General features: G+C 41.8%; 1 protein-coding gene across 6 annotated transcripts in view; it reads left to right on the top strand.

The window, feature by feature from the left end:
- The window catches only part of fxn (frataxin), a 74,167-nt gene that overhangs the window by 27,407 nt on the left and 27,345 nt on the right, over positions 1–19,415 (top strand). For all 6 annotated transcript variants that reach the window (XM_086031806.1, XM_086031807.1, XM_086031805.1 and 3 more), the window contains one exon: positions 12,623–12,720. In XM_086031806.1, coding sequence (XP_085887932.1) covers positions 12,623–12,720 — 98 coding nt within the window. The remainder of the gene's footprint in view (positions 1–12,622; positions 12,721–19,415) is intronic.

Raw genomic sequence — 19,415 nt, 5'->3', positions numbered from 1 at the left:
TGAAGTCAATTTTTTTGTGATCATTTTTGTTTCTAATGGCTTCAATGCAATTTGCAAACATATTATTGGTCATATTATTATTATTATATTGTACTACAGTTTATATATGGCCTACTGTAATTTAGAAGTATTGTATAGATACGTACTAATATGGAACAGCCAAATTTAAATAAGTTTGACCCAATAAGAATATTACATTAGCACATTACCTTTAACTTTGTTTAGTATGTGTAAATTTTACTTTAAAAACAAAACAAAAAAGGCTCCAGACAAAGGTCTAAATGTATAGAGGAATAGCATGTCTGCTATTCTGTCAAAATTGGCATTTTACTCAAAGCAATTTACTACTTTGACAATTTATAAGTGCAAAGCAAGTTAACTCGTTTGTTTAAGAATAAGAATGCCTTTATTGATCCCACTGTGGGGAAATTTTCAGTTTTATAGCAGCAAAGATATAGGTCGCACAGGGACGGCGGCATAATGTAGCCATTAATGTGTAACATTGACGGCAAACATTCAGGATCAAACCTATGTAAATATACGCAGTAACATGTGTATATACACATGTATATACACACCAACATACATCTACATAAAAAGTATGAGGAACACTCATTTTAGCCTGTACATAGTACAGAGGAAAAATACTCTTAAGTGACAGTGCTGCAGTGCTGTAGTGAAACGTAAGGAACAGCATTGGATAAAAATAAAACTAGACTAACAGTAGTGAGGAATGTTGAGTATTGCACGGTATTACAGTAGTGGTGAATGTTGGGTATTGCACGATATGAGCTCAGGTGCAGGACTGCACAATTGCACTAATGTCCGTCAGTTTGTAGAGACTACACAATGTTCTTGTTAAAGAGTCTGACAGCAGCAGGCAAGAAGGAGCGGCGGAATCTCTCCTTTGCACAGCGAAGGTGTAACAGTCTGTCACTGAAGGAGCTGTGGAGTGCTGTTAGGGGGCCCTGGAGGGGGTGGTCCGGGTTGTCCAGCATTGATGACAGCTTGGCCAACATCCTCCTGTCCCCCACCGAGTCCACAGAGTCCAGGGAGCAGCCCAGGACAGAGCCGGCCCTCCTGACCAGTTTGTCTAGCCGTTTCTTGTCCCGGGCCGAGACGCCGCCTGCCGAGGTGACCACTCCCTGGAAGATGACCGATGCAACCACCGAGTCATAAAAGTTCCTGAGGAGTGTCCCCTGAACCCCAAAAGACCTCAATGTCCTGAGTAGGAAGAGTCTGCTCTGACTCTTCCTATAGAGGGCGTCTGTGTTGTCGCTTCAGTCCAGTTTATTGTTCAGATGAACACCCAGGTACTTGTAAGTTGAGACTTTCTCAACATCTGTTCCAACATATTCACTGGTGCAGGTGAAGAGTGATGGCTCCTACCGAAATCCACCACCATTTCTTTGGATTTCCCCGCATTGATCAGGAGGCGGTTCTGCTGGCACCAGTCCACAAAACCCTGAGTAAGTTCTCTGTACTCCCGATCATCTCCGCCTGTGATGAGGCCGACAATCGCAGAGTCGTCAGAGAACTCCTACAGTTGACAGGTAGGGGTGTTGTAGTTGAAGTCCTAGGTGTAGAGGGTGAACAGGAGGGGAGCCAAGACAGTTCCCTGTGGGGCCCCCGTGCTAGAGAGGAGCACGTCAGGCACACAGTCCTGTGTCCTCACATACTGTGGCCGGTTTGTGAGGTAGTCCTGGATCCATGTGGTGAGGTGGTGGGCCACCCCCGCCCGCTCCAGCTTGTCTCCCAGTAGGGTGGGCTGGATGGTGTTGAAAGCACTGGAGAAATCAAAGAACATGATCCTCACAGTGTTCCCCGCCTTCTCCAGGTGGGAGAGTGAAGTGTGGAGGAGGTAGATGATGGCATCATCCACACTGATGCAAGGCTGATATGCGAACTGGAGTGGGTCCATTGAGGAGCTCACCAGGGGGCGCAGGTGGACAAGGACCAGTCTCTCCAGGGTCTTTATCAGGTGAGACGTCAGCGCCACTGGCCTGAAGCTGTTGAGCTCCTTCGGGTGGGGGGTCTTTGGCACCGGGACCAGGCAGGATGTTTTCCATAGCTGGGGGACCCTGCCCAGCTTCAGGCTCAGGTTGAACATGTGCTGGACAATTCCACACAGCTGGTCTGCGCAGGATTTGAGGAGCTGGGGGCTGATGCCATCTGGACCCGCTGCCTTCCTCGCCTTCATCTTCTTCAGCTGGTTCTTCACCTGAGATGTTGTGAAGGCCAAGGCTGGGCAGGAGGGAATGGTGGCTATCTGGTGTAGCTAGGAGCTGGAGACTGTAGAGAAAAGGGGGAGGGGGTGACACACCCAGCAGGAGTAGTAGGTGGAGGCTGCAGCAGGAGAGACTGAGTGGGGGCAGGCATCTGATCGAACCTATTGAAAAAGAGGTTCAGCTGATTTGCCCACTGCAGGTCCGCCCCAGTCCGGGTCTTGGGTTGTCCGTGGCCTGAGATGGTCTTCAGGCCCCTCCATACTCCCCTGGCATTATTCTGCAGCAGCTGCTCCTCCATTCTCTTCCTGTAGGACCTTTTCCCCTCTCTGATCCTCCTCCTCAGCTGGTGCTTCACAGTCTTCCGCTCCTCTATGTTGCCTGACGCAAAAACCCTCCTCTTCTCCTTCAGGAGAGCTTTTATGTCTGGTGTGATCCAGGGTTTGTTGTTGGAGAAACACCTTACTGTCCTGGTGGGTATGGTGTTCTCCATGCAGAAATTTATATAGTCTGTAACAGTGTCCGTTGGACTACTAATGTCTTCCCCGTGAGCATCGCTGAATACTTCCCACACAGTTGTGCTGAAGCAGTCCTTTAAGGCCTCCTCGGCCTCTCCAGACCATCTCTGAACCGTGCGGGTCACAGCTGGCTGCCTGCGGACCAAAGGTTTGTACACAGACTGGAGAGCCACCAGGTTGTGATCAGCTTTGCCCAGTGGGGGGAGGGGCAGTGATGTGTATGCCTCCTTGGTGTTGGCATAGAAAAGGTCCAGTGTTTTATTGTCTCTGGTGTGGCAGGTGACATACTGTGTGAATGAAGGCAGAGAGGAGGAAGGGGGGGCATGATTGAAGTCACCAGAGATGAGTATCAGGGCATTTGGGTGCTGTTCTTGTAGCCTGCTCACTGCTGCAGTCAAGACATCACAGGCTGTGTCGCCGCTAGCAGCTGGGGGGACGTAGACGGTCACCGCGAGCACATGACTAAACTCTCGCGGGATGTAGAATGGCCTCATGCCAATAGCTAGCAGCTCAATATCCCTGCTGCAAAGCTGCTCCTTAATCGTGATGTGCCCAGGATTACACCATCTATCGTTCACAAACACAGCCAGCCCTCCTCCTTTCCTCTTTCCAAGGAAACCATACTTTAATTTACACATTTGCACTTTAAAAATGTTTTCAAAATAATTAATTCAATAAATGTTGTTGAGTCTAAAAGGAACTTAAATTATTATAGTATCTATACTATATATATTATTTTATATATTATATATTATTAATAGCTTTTACATGTTTAAATCTGTTCTTGTTTTGTAGCAAAAAATAAGTAATCGTTTGAAAAATCACAATTTCAATTATTACCAAAATAATCGTGATTAATATTTTGTCTTAATCGAGCAGCCCTACCTTGTCTTCATTTTTGATTGCCTTTTGTTCCCCTATTAATGCAGGGGTGGGTAATTAATTTTCCCAGGGTGGCATTAGCCTGGTTTTACATGGAGCCATGTATTCCGATTACAAAGGATCTGAATGACCAAAAAGAACAAAAATGCTCCTTACAAACACCACAATCGGAATAGAAACGCCAAATCTGAATGGAATTGTGTTCGGATTCCTAGGGATGGTATACCTATTCCTTTAGGCAGTCTTAACGAGTGTCATGTAAACAGTTAAGTCAGAATAGCAGGGCTACGTCCGGTCTGTGCGCGCTTGAGATCATTGCATAGTGACGTAGTCGTATACGCACTGTAAAATGGCAGCATCTTATCAGAACTCGTCTGCGACGTGAGAACTTGTTTTGAAGTACTGGCAACTTGTTTTTATCAAAATGCTGCTTAAATTAAAGTGTCAAAACAATTGCGAATGCTGTGCTAAATAGATGAATGAACCCCATTTTGATAAATCATGTGATGTTTACATCGATCTCTGCGTGTCACGCGGCTGTAACAGGGCTGATTAACATGGTGGAGCATGTAAACAGCGGATCGAAAAAGATCACGTCACATGTAAATAGGTAACCAGAGGTCTCGATTCGGAATAATTTCAATCAGAATGACAAATTAAGTCTCCATGAAAACCCGTCAACCCAAAATCCCAACAATAATTTGTGTTTGGGAGTTAGAACCACTGTAGTTAGTACAGCAAAATGGTTACTGTAACAAAATACATTTAAAAGTGTCCTGTAGTGCAATAATTCTGACCTATAACAAACAAATGACCTATTGCAAATTATGCAATGTGAGTTTAATATGTTCTATGATCATGCTTGTAACTCAGACCAAATGTAACTTAAACTTTTCCTGATGAAAGGAATGGAAATGCCATTAACCTGTTCCAGTGCCCCCAAAACCTCACACAAAAAGTTTGAAAATGGCCCTCTATGGCATGCAGTAATAGCGTAATAAAATATAATGTAAATACTCATTGTGTGTAACTTGTTTCCCATTTTACTTGGATATAATGTGAATGATTAAGTAAATGCTGGTGAGTCGTCTTAATGTTGGAAAACTAGCCCTGTCTTGTTTTAAACGACCCTTCGATGTCCATTCTAGCAAGCTACTTCTCTCTTCATTAGCATACTCAGTGGCATGCAGTCAGGGTCTTCTGCTTGCCCAACCTCGATCAGAAACATGGACCTCCATTTACAATTTAAATGAAATTGCAATAATTTATTTCCACCAGTCTTTTGCCTTTATTTCATAATGTGTCTCGGATTCACAGTTTCCTGTTATTTTTTTGTCCAATCTGATTTCAGCTTCAATGTATTGGCATGTAAATGTGATCTGCCAACACCTTCGGAATTTGAGTGCTGCCGTCGAACACTCACACACACAGTTTAAATGGCTGTTTCTTTTTTCAATCAGTCACCTTTGAGATTCAACATCGCAAAGGCTCTGAGTGACATCGGCTTTTTTCCGTCCTCTAATCGGTTCAACTCAACTGCATTTATAGACTACTTTAAAACAACCACTGCTGCTTACAAAGTGCTTTACGGGGAGAAAAAATAAGTAATACAAAAACGGTTAAAAGAATAAATTAGAATAAGTCAGTAAAATGACCAAAAACAGTAAAACCAAAACCAAGTCTGACGCTGAGTTAAAATGCCAAAGAATAAAAGGTGTTTTAAGGCAAGTTTTAAAGATGGGCAGTGAGGGGGCTTGCATAATGTTTCACAATGTCATTCCAAAGAGAGGGATTGGCAACGAAAAAGGCTTGATCCCGTCTGAGCCTTTGCTTAGTCCTTGGTACTTCTAATACAGGGCCAGACCTCAAGAGCCCCTATCCAGCCTGTTTTAGGTGTATTCCTATTCCAACTCACATGATTGAAATGATCAGCTCATCAGCAAGGTTTGCAAAAGCTTGATAACGATCCTGATGATTTGAATCACATGTGTTGCCGTGGGGATACAGAACACTTGAAACAGGGTTGTTAGGGGCTCTTGCGGACCGGACTTGGGCACCCTTGCTCTAATAGCATCTGGTCTGCTGACCTAAGGCAGGTAGGTGCATAGGTGCGAAGGAGCTGATAGCAAGGATAAAGCAAGGGTCCCCAAATGTTTCCTGTGAGGGCCACGTACATTTTCCTTTCTCTGATGGGGGGCCGGGGTCAGTTTGTAACTGAAAAAGTGTGACTATCATAGGGGTGCCTAAACATATTTATTGGTAGGACTGTCACGATATATTTTTCAGATGATATATTTAGCCAGAAACTATCACAATAAACATAAGTATGTATCATTTGTTTGTTGTTGTTTTTTTAAATGGCACTGATATACTGATGTTAGAGCAAAAATAATTGCTGTCCATCCCTTTTAAGTACAATTGTCTTTCAGTTCTCAAGGATATGGAACATTTGCATTGAAATGCAAAGCAACAAAATATTTTGAATAAATAAACTAATACAAATAATAAAAATAATAAAAAAATAATAACAAAATTAAATAAAAAAGAGTCAGGCTCTGTTCATTCTTTTTATTAAATACAATACAATACAACTTTATTTATAGAGCGCATTTCATAACAGCTACAGCTGTAACAAAGCACTTAATATTACAACAACAAAATAGCAATAAAATAACAAGTGAAAGCATTAAATTAAAACACAAAATACTATATACAATAGACACCAGAAAAGAGCAGAAAACCGTCTCATGTCAACTCAAAAGCCAAAGAATAGAAATGTGTCTTCGAACGGGTTTGGAAAATAGACAGAGAGGGGGCTTGCCTAACATTCAATGGAAGGTCATTCTAAAGGGAAGGACCATCAACCATCAACAGAAAAGGCTCGATCCCCTCCGAGGCACTGCTTAGTCCTCCGCACCTCGAGCAGCACCTGGTCCGCAGACCTGAGGCACCGGGAAGGTGCGTAGGAGTGGAGAAGCTCACAGAGGTCCGCCGGGGCAAGGCCATTTAAAGACTTATGAACAAATGAAGCATCTTAAAATGAACCCTAAAATGCACTGAGAGCCAGTGAAGGGAGGCCAGAATTGGTGTTATGTGCTCCGTCTTCCGAGCTCCAGTTAGGAGGCGAACAACAGCATTTTGAACCACCTGGAGACGCTTGAGAGAGGACTGGCTGACTCCAAAATAAAGCGCATTACAGTAAATTAGCCGAGATGTAACAAAGACATGGATTACTGTTTCTAAGTGCTGATGAGAAAGGAGGGGCTTTACCTTAGCCATCTGTCTAAGATGAAAGAAGCTGGACCTAACAACAGCGCTGATTTGCTGGTCCAAATTAAGATCACTGTCCATTTTAAAACCCAAGTTTAAGACTGTTAGCTGTAGATATGAAGCATGGGTGGACAGGTCAACAGGGTGGGATGGTGAAGAGGCACTGGGGCCGAACACCATAACTTCTGTTTTCTTTTCGTTGAAATTTAAGAAATTTAGTGACATCCTTTGTCCTTTATTGTCATATAGACCTGATGTCTTAGTTTATAAGATGCAGTTATTCAGTGACACCTACGTCAACTTTCTTTCAGTCAGGATGAAAATTTTGTCCCAGTGGGAATTCCTCCAGTCCTGCTCTCTGTAGTAACTTTGTATTTTCATTGATAAACACTTTTACTTTTCCGGCATTCCTCAAGTTACTCTGCTTTAAAACCATAAAAAAACAATAGAAAAGGAAAATAATACATTTTATTCTTTTTAAAGTGATAAGTTCGAAGAACTGTTTTGCTTACGTTTGCTGATCTTTGCCATTCTAATCGCGTTTTTCGGTGAAATGCCTTGCGCTGTGTGGCGATGCATTGTTAACAGTCAGGCCGACAGTTTTTGGAGAGACCAAAAGATAAGAATAGGGCACGTAAATGGACCAGTTTGTGTTACAGTCCAACTGGCTAACAGTCAGGCGAACAGTTTTTGGAGAGACCAACAGATAAGAATAGGACACATAAATGGACCAGGTTGTGTTACAGTTCAACTGGCCTCCACATTAACTGACTCACGATTCCATCTGTGGCTGTCCGGGCAATTCCAGTATAGTAATTTTGTTTTACCTGTCTCCAGCTTGGTTCTAAAGCAACATTTAAACTGTTCAACTGCATACCTGTTTAACACTTGAAACCAACTGACTGGCTGCAAGAAATTGTAAACATTGTAAAAAATTAAAATCAAGGTATAGAGCGGTATTACAGCCCGTGACACAAAGGGGGGGGGGGGAAGGGGGGAACAGTAGCCCACCGGAGCCAACGCTCTACCCATGAGCTACCATGACTGTTGATGACTGAACATGCTACGTTCTCTTGGAAAACTGCCAATCAAGTCAATCTTACTATAGATTCACTTGCATTTTATGATTTATTAAATATACCTTAGCTGTGCCTACTAGTACTATCACAATGTGACAAGAAATAACGCTAATTTGACAATGTGGGACACCAACACACTATTACGTGGCTCTCAGAGCTAGCAGAATATATGGAACAAGTAAGCAGAGCTGGGCTCTTGACCCTTTTTCGCCGGTCTGGCGTCGACCTCCCACCCTTGACCTGGGTACCCTTCCGGCCTCGACCCCCTTTATTCATATAAAAACTATCACTCCCCGCCCACCCACATAATCCCATTCCCCCCCCAAAAAAACGTGCATAACGCCGCCGTGGGAGGGATGCTAATGGCAGAGGTTTATTTAAAGATCATTAGCTGGCTAATTTACTATTCAAACCAGCTGTGGACACGCTTCAAACATGCTTCATATGCGCCACTAGTACTTACCCAACTGCGTGTGCTTACTTCCATTGCGAGCCCTGGGGGTGGTTTTGTCGGATAATTATTTGGGTCCAACAGATGGCAAGAAGTCGCATTGAACAAGTTACTTATTTATTTTCCACACTTTCCCTCCTTCACACTTCCGGCCTTCAAAATAAAAGCATACCAGCAAACCACTACAGAGCAGGTTTGCTAGGGCGTATTTCCGGAGCGAAGAAAGAGAGAGAGAGGTGATTTCGAGCGGGGTCCGTTAATTTCAATGAAAATGTCCTGCTGTGTTGCTTGTTAAAGTAGGGAAGACGCCAGAAGAAGTGCATGAACTCCACCTTGATGTGCTAGCATCATCCTTGAGTGCTGCTCGCAGCTTGACAATATTCGCGGACACAACCTTGTTTTGAAACGGTTCCGTTCCAAGTCGAGGGGCGTCGCTTCACAAAGACAGCGACAACAATGGATGTTGTGCCTGCTACAACCATAAAGGGACCGGGATGACTAGACGATGCATTTAATTGTATTGCGAAAATGATCTGGATGGTGGCGGCTAAGGGGGAACATGCGTGAGTAGCTTCTTTACACACACATACTTGACATAACACCCACACCGCTGCCAAACTAGTTTGCTTTGCAGCAGCAACGAGCTGCGTGGTGCATCCTCTCCTCCATGTGGGAAACTGTACGTCATCGCAACGCATGACATAATGGATTGATCAGAGCAGCAACAATTCCTGATGTGTGCGTGGCATGTGTTGCAGACCTGTCGCCAACAGCATAATGTGTCGGTCATGTGAATCAATGCGGCAGTTGGCGCTCGCGCCGACGCGGGAGTATAAAGAAGCCTAAAAAGAAGCCTTTCATCGACTATGCTGAGATGAAATTTGTCCGCCTGCGACCACGTCACACACATGAGGGCCAATTAGTGGGCCGGACTAAAATTCACTCCCGGCCTTGCTTAGTCGAGCCCTTTTTTAAAATCTGTCAGCCGACACCCCTCACCCCAAAAATGGGCGTCAGGCCGGGCCGGATGGTCCGACCGGTCCGACCACGGGACGGACTGCCCAGCTCTGCAAATAAGGAATCTCATCATGCGTAATTTACAGCACAGCACAGCATAGACTTTCAAACAATAATGCTAGGCGAATAACCGTAGCCTATTTAGTAGGGGTATAACGGTACGCTAAATTAAGTTTTTTTGGAAACTTCGGTTCAGTATATTTTCAATACAAAAAAACGTTTTTTTTTTTTTTTTAAATATGTTTATTTTGAAAAGATGGTACATTTTTTAGAAAAAATAAAAGAGAACCATTCGGGTGATATTCTAAGAAATTACACCAGAATAAAACATACACAATAAAGATCTCTTAATTTTGTAAATTATTAAGACAATGGAATCTTTAAATATGAACTGTGGTTGATGGGTTCTCCAAGATGGTTCATTTCATTCCATAACCCCAACTTCTCTCCGCCCTTGAGACTGCCGGATCTTGAAGCTTCCCCATTGACATTATTTCTTACCTCGGTCCCCAGTTCATGTCCCAGGTATGGCAAGCTTTTTGTAAGGCTCTGGGGCCAACCTCTAGCCTGTCTTCAGGTTATCATCCCCAGACCAATAGACAGTCAGAGAGAGCCAATCAGAACCTGGAGTCATCCCTTAGATGGGTCTCGGCCCGGCATCCAGCCTCCTGGATCTTACACCTTCCATGGGTCGAGTATTCCCACAAGTCCCTCCCCTCCTTGTCCACGGGCATGTCTCCATTCATTGTCGCCTATGGGTACCAACCCCCACTATTCCCTTCCCAGGAGCAAGGGGTCGCTGTTTCCTCTGTACGTGCACATTTCCGTCGTAGTCATGAGTCTGGAGACATGCCCTGTCTCGCACAGCCCAGCGCAACCGTCAACTGACCGATATACTGCGGCCCCTACCCCGGATTATCGGCAAGGGCAAATGGTTTGGGTATCTGCCGGTGCCCTTCCTCTCCAGACTGATTCTCGTAAGATAGCCCCCAGGTTCATTGGGCCTTTTGAAATTGAGAAGGTCATTAATCCATCTGCCGTCCGTCTGAAGTTCCCTGTCTCCCGTCAAGTCCACCCCACTTTTCATGTCTCTCTCCTGATGTCTCTCTCTCTTCTAGCCCCCTCAGTCCTCTTTCTGAGCTCCCTCTTCCGCCACTGGTCATTGGCAGTCACCCGGCCTACACTGTCCCCAAGATTTTGGATGTACGTTGCTGTGGTCAGGGGTTTTCAGTATTTTGTTGACTGGGAGGGTTATAGCCCCGAGGGACGTTCCTGGATCTCTAGATTCCTCAACCTCGCCTCTTCCCTCCTCTGGGGCTCCTACCGTGAGTTTCCTCACAAACCTGGAAAGGCACCAGGCAGTGTCCCGTTGGGGAGGGGTACTGTTGTGAATGTGTTTTGGTCTTTGGGTCCTTGATTCTCACAAAGGGTTCAGCGTGATTTTTTTAATGTAAGCTTGGGTCAAATTAAGTCAAATTTATTTATATAGCCCTTAATCACAAGAAAGTCTTAAAGGGCTTCACATGCCCATATTTGGCAAAATATTAACGACCTCCCCTGATCTTAACCCCCAGGAGAAGGAAAAACTAAAAATAAAAAGAATAAAATAAAAAAAACATCCGGCGAAAAATAAGAAACTTTGAGAAGGGACCACAAATGGGGAAATCCTCCTTCCAGGATAATTTGGCTGCAATGGATGCCGAGTGGGCAACATTTAACCACAGATTATGATGCTATACAATGTAGGTTAAAATAATGTGAAAGTCAATCAAATGAAGTGCTGCAGGAAGACGACTTGGGTGAAGTGGGTCCCTGCCCAGTTGGTCAATGCAGAAATCTCCATAGTAGCGCCTCCAAGGATGTGGTTAGCCTCGGATCTTGTAAACGAAGGATTCGGGATGGAATATATGGTATCACAAGGTCGACGAGATAGGAAGGTGTTAAGCCATGCAGTATTTTATAGGTAAGCAGCAACAACTTGAAATCACATCTCAAGTGGACTGGGAGCCAATGCAAATTGGCTAGCATCGGAGTAATATGATGGAACTTAGTTGTCCTTGTCAGGAGTCCACCTGCAGCATTTGCAGACTTTTAATACTAGACATGGGTAGACCAGAAAGCAAAACGTTACAGTAATCGAGGCGAGACATAATACACGCATGGATTATGATTTCTGCGTCACTATTCAATAGAATTGGATGGATTTTAGCAATATTGCGGCGGTGGAAAAATACAGTTCTAGTAATAATGTGCATTTGAAAAGAGTTGAGTCCAGTATAAAGCAGATATTTTTTTGTTGAACCACTTTGGGTAATTTATTTATACGTATATTTATTGAGACTCGTAGTGGTGTCCTTCTCAACTGCTCACAAAGACCAATCACGGCTCAGATTCAGAAAACAGGTCAGCCGTGATTGGTCATTGTGAGCAGTTGTGATGTCATTTTCAGTCGACAGAAGACAAAATGGCCGCCCCCCGAGATGGCTAAAAACGAGTGCATTTGGTTGCTTAACTCGTATTACTGAAGCGCAAAATTAATCAGAATGCCGTGTTTCAACTAGTGGGCCTGCTGGGAATATATTCTTGAAAAAAATATGTTTGCGTTGAATTTCGCTTTAAATAGGTGCTGTTGACGAGCAGGGACAATAATCAACATCTCGGTGTTCAAGGTCTTGTTTTTTTTCTCACAGCACACATTTCCATATGGCATAGCACGAAATACAATCCCCGATGCCCCAGGTCAGCCCAATAAGTCCCAAGACTTGCGAAAATAACATAAGGAATACGAAATATGTTTAAGGGTAATGCTTAAGAACGAACATGAGGAATGAAAATGCAAGAGGCTTGCATTTCATGTTATTTACAAGGTCATTTTGTATTTGACAAAAATAATACTGTTCAAGAACAAATAGTTCAACATGCAGGGATGAATGGGCCCTCGCACTCGCTCTCTCGCTCTCTCACTCTCTCACTCTCTCACTCTCTCACTCTCTCACTCACTCACTCACTCACTCACTCACTCACTCACTCACTCACCCTCTCTCACACTCACACTCACTCACTCAAAGTTGCCCCTGAAATACCTTTTAGGAGTGGGCAAATACTTTAATAGTAAGGCACATCTTAGTGGAACGTGCAAACAGCTAAGTTTAGTTTTCAGATGTGCCTTTTCTTCTGCAGAGTGGCGTGCTGACAGTAAAGGTGGGTGATCACCATGGAACCTATGTCATCAACAAGCAAACGCCAAACAAACAGATTTGGATGGCATCGCCAACGAGGTGAGAACAGATTATACATTGTGATATAAACCGACCAGCCACAACAATGACACCTGCGCAATCTAATAAAATCTAATAGAAGAACTGTATAAAAACAAGCTGTTTTTCTTTGCACTGCCAGAATTTTAACATTATTATTGAGTTTTTAATTTTCAATGGTGTAGAACTGTATTATATAGAGAGCTGTTTCCAGTGTTTTTTGACCCTCTCATGTTGCTGAATGACACAGCCAAACAACTATTACAAACACCTCTTATGCTTCGTTCACACCGGACGCGAAATGAACGGCGGCGTGGCGTGCCACGTGCGAGTTTTACTCTGGGTCTTTTTTGTGCATTTGCGTCTCCCTTGCGCCACATGTATCAGAGAAAAGGTGGGCATTACTTGGTTAAATAAGGGGAAAAGCATGACTTTCTTCATTTCCTTAGCAACAATGGATGACATAGCAACCACGGCTGATTTATTCTTGTTGTCCCATAAGTCCCACCAACTACTGGACCATCAAGTAGCACAGAGCTGCTCGTGAATTTTGCAGCCTTCTTGACTTGGATGACTGCAGCTTGCAGCACGACATGTATCAGACCTGTGTGGCATCCACTTTCCGTTCCTTTTAATATGGTGTTGAGTCACATTTTCACCCGTCATGTTTTTAGCTCACTGGTTAACCCTCTGTGCTTTCAACATGGAGCCCTGGATTCAATCTCCAAGTTCGGTGGAAGTCACTAAAACCTTTTATATTTGTTATTTATATTTTAAAAATAAAAATGTCACCGCATGTAGAAGGTTCATCATAATTCATGATGCTGTCCTGCCCTAAAAAATATATATATATTTGAACCACTTATATATATATATATATATATATATATATATATATATATATATATATATATATATATATATATATATATATATATTTTTTTTAGCATGTTTATTTATTGACTTTTTCAATCATAACAAATACAATGACAATCAATTACAATCAACTGCTGTTAAATTTACCATGTCACCCAACTCACAAAAAAACAATAAAAGAATACAAATATGTAGTGTACAATATATCAAGTCCTATATATACATCTAATATCTACATATATTGTACCTACCGTATTTTCCGGACTATACGTCGCTCCGGAGTACAAGTCGCACCAGCCACACAATGCATTATAAAGAAGAAAAAACATATGTAAGTCGCACTGGAGTATAAGCCGCATTTTTTGGAGGAAATTAATTGTACGCTTAGTACACATCATTTCCATCGAGCTATTATGGTAACATTTAGCAACATGTAGTATACAAGAAAGTTATGGTAAGATAACTTTAAACTCACAAAAACGGTTGTAGATCGATTCAATAAGTATTTTATTTATCCCATGTAGAATGTTTCCAAGTCTCCAAAAGTATTTATGTATTCGGTCGTAAATATCTATGTTAGTCTCCTGCGCTCTGCTCCTTATATGTGTGGCTGCATGATGGCACACACACACACACACACACACGCACACCCACCCCCACACACCCACACACACACATACAGCCATAGGCACGGCAACTGCCTGTTTGTGGTTCATTCTTGTTCAATCATCGTCTGTAAGTAACTTAGACAATTGTGTGTAATGAGCATGCAACACTTATATACGAGCTGAATTGTGGATGCTTGTGGGTTGTTGACTGAGCATACTAATCGCTATCGCTAATGCTAATCGTGATCGCTAATCATTAGCATAGGCTCATCTTGTTCATGTCTATAAAAATACATGTGTATGTAATGCATATATTGATAGTATTTTCTGTATCTTGTGCAATTTCACGATATAAACAGGCAACTTCACTGCACACTTGGAGTCTGTGGAGTTTGTTTGTGAATGTTTAGTTGTTTGTATTTTGTACTTTTTAATTACTAACTTAACACAATATTAGATTTTAACCGTTTAAATTATTCATGCATTTTAATATCTTTTAGAATTTATCTTTATGTTTCTTTATGTGGGTTACAATTAGTGTTGTTCCGATACCACTTTTTGGGTCCCGATACCGATTCCGCTACCTGGCTGTGCAGTATCGGCCGAAGCCGATGCCGATACTGCACCGATGTATTGCCATTTGAAAAATAAAAATATGAACACTATTTTTCTAGTAATTCTAAATTGCATACTCACTTGAATGTAAAATTATTCATATTTAAATCATCACTTGTGAAGTATCTGTTGTAATAGGGCTGCTCGATTATGAAAAAAATATTAATCACGATTATTCAAACTATTATTTTTTGCCACAAAACGAACAGGTTTAAACATGTAAAAATATTAAGACAAAATTCTTTGATACACTATATTAATTTAAGTTCGTTTTGGACCTAACAATATTTGAATTATTTTTAAAAATTTTAAAAGTACTAATTTATTAATTAAAGTATGGTTTCTTTGTTTAAACAAACAGAGCATTGGAGTTAACTTGCTATGCACTTATAAATTGCCAAAGTAGTGAACTGCTTGGAGTAGAATGCTAATTTTGACAGAATAACAGATACGCTATTCATCCATATATTTAGATGTTTTTCTGGAGCCTTTTTTGTTTTGTTTTTTAAGCAATATTTAAGTAATTTGCTTCTGATAAATTATACATTTAATATGCTGATTCGGTCAAATTAATTTAAATGTTGACTGTTACATACTAGTAATCTATACAATACTTCTAAGTTACAGTAGGCCAGGTGTATTACAATATAATGACCAATAATATGTTTGCAAATTGCATTTGAAGCAATTTGAAACAAAAATAATTACAAATATTTTGACTTCATATTATAGACTACACAAGAAATGTAACTTAAGTCACAATCATAATGTTTAGCATGGTTTCAATTTTTGTGCTAGTAAAAGTAGTGTATATTTGCATAAGATATGTTATTTAAAATAAATTTCTCTTGCCGATTGCGAAGTGGAGTCTGTGCCCTAAACATTTGGAAGGCTTATCCAGGCAATAGATTATTTTATCTTTTTGTGTCTCTCTGATGTTGATGGGTGGAGGTTGCTGCGTACAGTGTTTCAACGTTGCGCACAACGTCAAATCTGACTCTGTGTTTTCTTGCTTTGCATCATCGTAAACCAAACGATGGTTGAATAGATTCATCGCGTTGCCGGTGGGTGCAGAGACAACTTGTACTTTATACATCTTTGCTCACCGTCTTCCACGGCGAACCCAAAATGTAAGCAAATAAGCGATTTCGACTTGCCTTGTACGCCATTCCTGTGGCGGTTAGTGTGCCAGTTTTAGGTCTGTACTCTGTTAAAACGTTGAGTAGGAGCGTGTGCAGTGTGACTTGCCGAATACGGGCTAGATGGCTGGCTAGCTCACTAGCTAGCAAGCTTGGAGAGGGCGGCGCGGCGGAGTAACTCGTGAGCGCATGCCTCAAAACAATTCAAAATTAATATTAATAATCGTGTTTTTACAATAATGCCAATTTTGTAATAGTGGAGTGTAATAATTGAAAATGTAATTGGATTTGGATTAATTGCACAGCCCTATGTTGTAACATACGCACACAGAATACGTGTGTTGAATAAACAGCCTATTTCCATAGCTCTACGTGCTGGTGAGATTGCGACATGGGCTAGATATTAACATGCATGTGCATTTGGATAAGGATCTTCTGTTTCCCTCCGGTGTGCGGCTCTCAAATATACGTGCTTGCATTCCAAAAATGATACCAGTATCAATAACCAGCATCGGCGCTTTATTTGTTCGTACTCGCCGATGCTTAAAATGCTGGTATCGGGATACTTGCCGATACCAATATTGGTATTGGAACAACACTAGTTACAATAACATGTGAAATGATATACACTACAGGTATTTCTGCCCGTTGTAAAGCCAATATGTAATGCAGGTTTATATGCAGCCTTAAAATGCCCTCCTGTGGTTGTTTAGTGTATTGTTTGCTGACCTTGAAAAGGAAAGGGATAAGATATAATTTGTTAATAATTTCACACATAAGTCGCTCTAGAGTATAAATTGCCACCCCGGCCAAACTATGAAAAAAATGTGGTATGTACATTTCCCCATTAAATATAAATTCTAAACATTGTAATACAGTGATCCCTCGCTACTTCGCGCTTCAACATTTGCATCGCGGATTTTTCAGAAGCATTCATAACAAATTAAAAATGAAACAACACAGACATCGCCAGCTATATTGCAGAAAGACGCATTGTTTCAAAGACATGAGTTGACTCAGAGGCTTTGTACATAACCGCAGGCACTCATAAAAGGCAGTGACTGGTTCCCAGCGTGGGCTCGACCAACGAGAGCACAAGAGTTGCATTTTTATGTATGAAAAGTGCTATATAAATAAATGTGATTGAAGTGGATTTACTTTTTCCACTTGTGTACTGTATGTGAGCTGACTGGGTGCGCATCATCACAGCCTCACGCTAGTCTCGTCCACACTAACAAACTAACAGCACTTTTGAACAACATTCTGTCTGCATACTCATGAAATGATTCAATTGTGCCGTTCGGCAGCTGTTTTTACAAATTTTGAGTGGAGCGAGGGCGCTCAGCCACTCGGCAAGCACAAACGTGCTCAGCGCGAGAATGGGACGAAACAAACAACGTTATGTTCGGAAACTCATAACATTATTCAAATGTGCCTTTGATCTAGTCAGTCAAGCCGGATACTTTGTCCTCCGTATTTGTAATGATGTGTATGCTCTAATACAGTTTTGTAAAAATCAGATAGTACAGTACAACAGCTGTGTTTATAAGCCGTGAGGGCAGCGTGCTCCCGGCCGGTCAGTACGGACAATATAAACATCGCCAAATAAAGTGTGAAAGTGTTAGTTTTGTCTTTGTTACAGCTGTAGCTGTTGTGAAATGCGCTATATAAATTGTATTGTATTGTGTTGTATTGTATTGTATTAGGTTGTGAGCTACAATCACGCGTTGCATTTTATCCAAAGGACTTTGTTGATGTTATTGTGCAAAGATAAAGTTAAGGCATGATTCCCTCTGGCGACCGTGCTTCTTCATTTTTAAATAGAGTAGGAGGCAACAAAGGGAATGACGAAGAAGCAGGGAAAGAAGGAAGGAAAGAAGAATAAGCGGATGTTTTTACTTTCACTTTTCACAACAAACGGCGATGACGACAAGTGTTTCAAAGTGCATGATTGTACCTTTGTATAAAATACACTACGACATTCTAGTTAAGGTAAGTCAATTGTATGAAAAAAATTACAACTTTATATATATATATAGAGAGAGATCCCGCATTGCATTTTATCCAAAGGCCTTTATTGATGTTATTGTGCAAACATAAAGTTAATGCATGATCCCCCTCTGGTGGCCATGCTTCTTCTTCGTTTTTAAACGATGACAACGGCGACAAGCGTTTTAAAGATATATATATATATATATATATATATCTTTAGATGAAGCATGCAAAGTTTGAAGACAATCAGATAAATGCTCTAAGAGGAGTTCGTTAAAATATGACTACTATGAGGAGTCAAAAAAAGTTGCGACAATTCCAAAATAATTCAAAAAGGTTGACTTCCTGTAAGGTATACCACATGGCTATAAAAGACATTTTCGTAAGTCTTATGCTGTTACATATACCATCCAATTTTCCCAGAATCCTTCGTTAAGCAGGAATTATGAAATGCAAAGTTTGATGCTCAGCCCCCCCTCATATAGTGTTTCGAAAACGTAAAATATTTTTCCCTATTGTTGTCACACGTGAGATCCAAGTCAAATTTGAAGTCAATCGGGTGAACCATCTCGGACTTGGGGGCAAATGTATGACCCCTGTAAATGTTTACAAATGGGCTAACGTTCTACTTGAGAATCCTCATAACTCACTTCCTGTACATGTTCGGGGGCATGGGATATCAAAGACTTTTTGTACGTCTGGGGGTGCTACACATGCCTCCCAGTTTTCATAGCCGTAGGTCAAACTTACCAGGACTTTCCTTTGATAACAAAATCAAGAGGTTCTTGGGGTCCCTGCAGACCCCTGTACATGTTCGGGCATGGGGACCAAAGAATTTTTGTAGGCCTGAGGGTGCTACACGTGCCTCCCAGGATTTTTAGCCGTAGGTCAAAGTTACCGGGACTTTCCTTTGATGAGAATATCGAGGGGTCCTTGGGGTGCTGCAGGCCCCGTTTTTGAGTACTCGAGTATTGCGACTTCAAAATATCACATTTTTCGCCTGGCCTGATTTGTGTGCAAAGTTTGGTAAGTTTTCGTTCACGTTTAGTCCCTCAAACATTCAAGGCTTTACGGAGAATAATAATAATAACTAGAGCTGCGAGCAGCTATAACGGCCCCTCGCAACCCTGGTGAAATTGGGGTACTTGCAAGTCAGGGTACTGCACATAGACATAAATAAGCATAAAAATTGTAGGTGTTTATGCCTCGTCTGATGTATGTCCAAAGGTGCATGAGTTTTCGCCTAGGTTTAGATCGTCAAAAACAGCGTTATTTGTCTTTGCAAATGGCTCATCACCACGGTAACAGCGTGCAACGTAATAAAAACGCGCAATAACTTTTCATCTTTAGCATGTTTAGGTGAAACACCTAAAGTTTGTAGATGATCGGTTAAAATCTCTCGGAGTTTGTTAAAATATGACCTCGACAAAAAGGCCATAAAATATCGTCCCATTCCAAAATTCAGTAAAAATGGCAGACTGACTGT

Source organism: Filicampus tigris, chromosome 5, assembly GCF_054856515.1.
Source record: "Filicampus tigris isolate MCC_2025a chromosome 5, RoL_Ftig_1.0, whole genome shotgun sequence".
NCBI classification, from domain to species: Eukaryota; Metazoa; Chordata; class Actinopteri; order Syngnathiformes; family Syngnathidae; genus Filicampus; species Filicampus tigris.
Note: the sequence above shows the minus strand (reverse complement) of the source record. Positions and strands in the feature narration are given on the sequence as shown.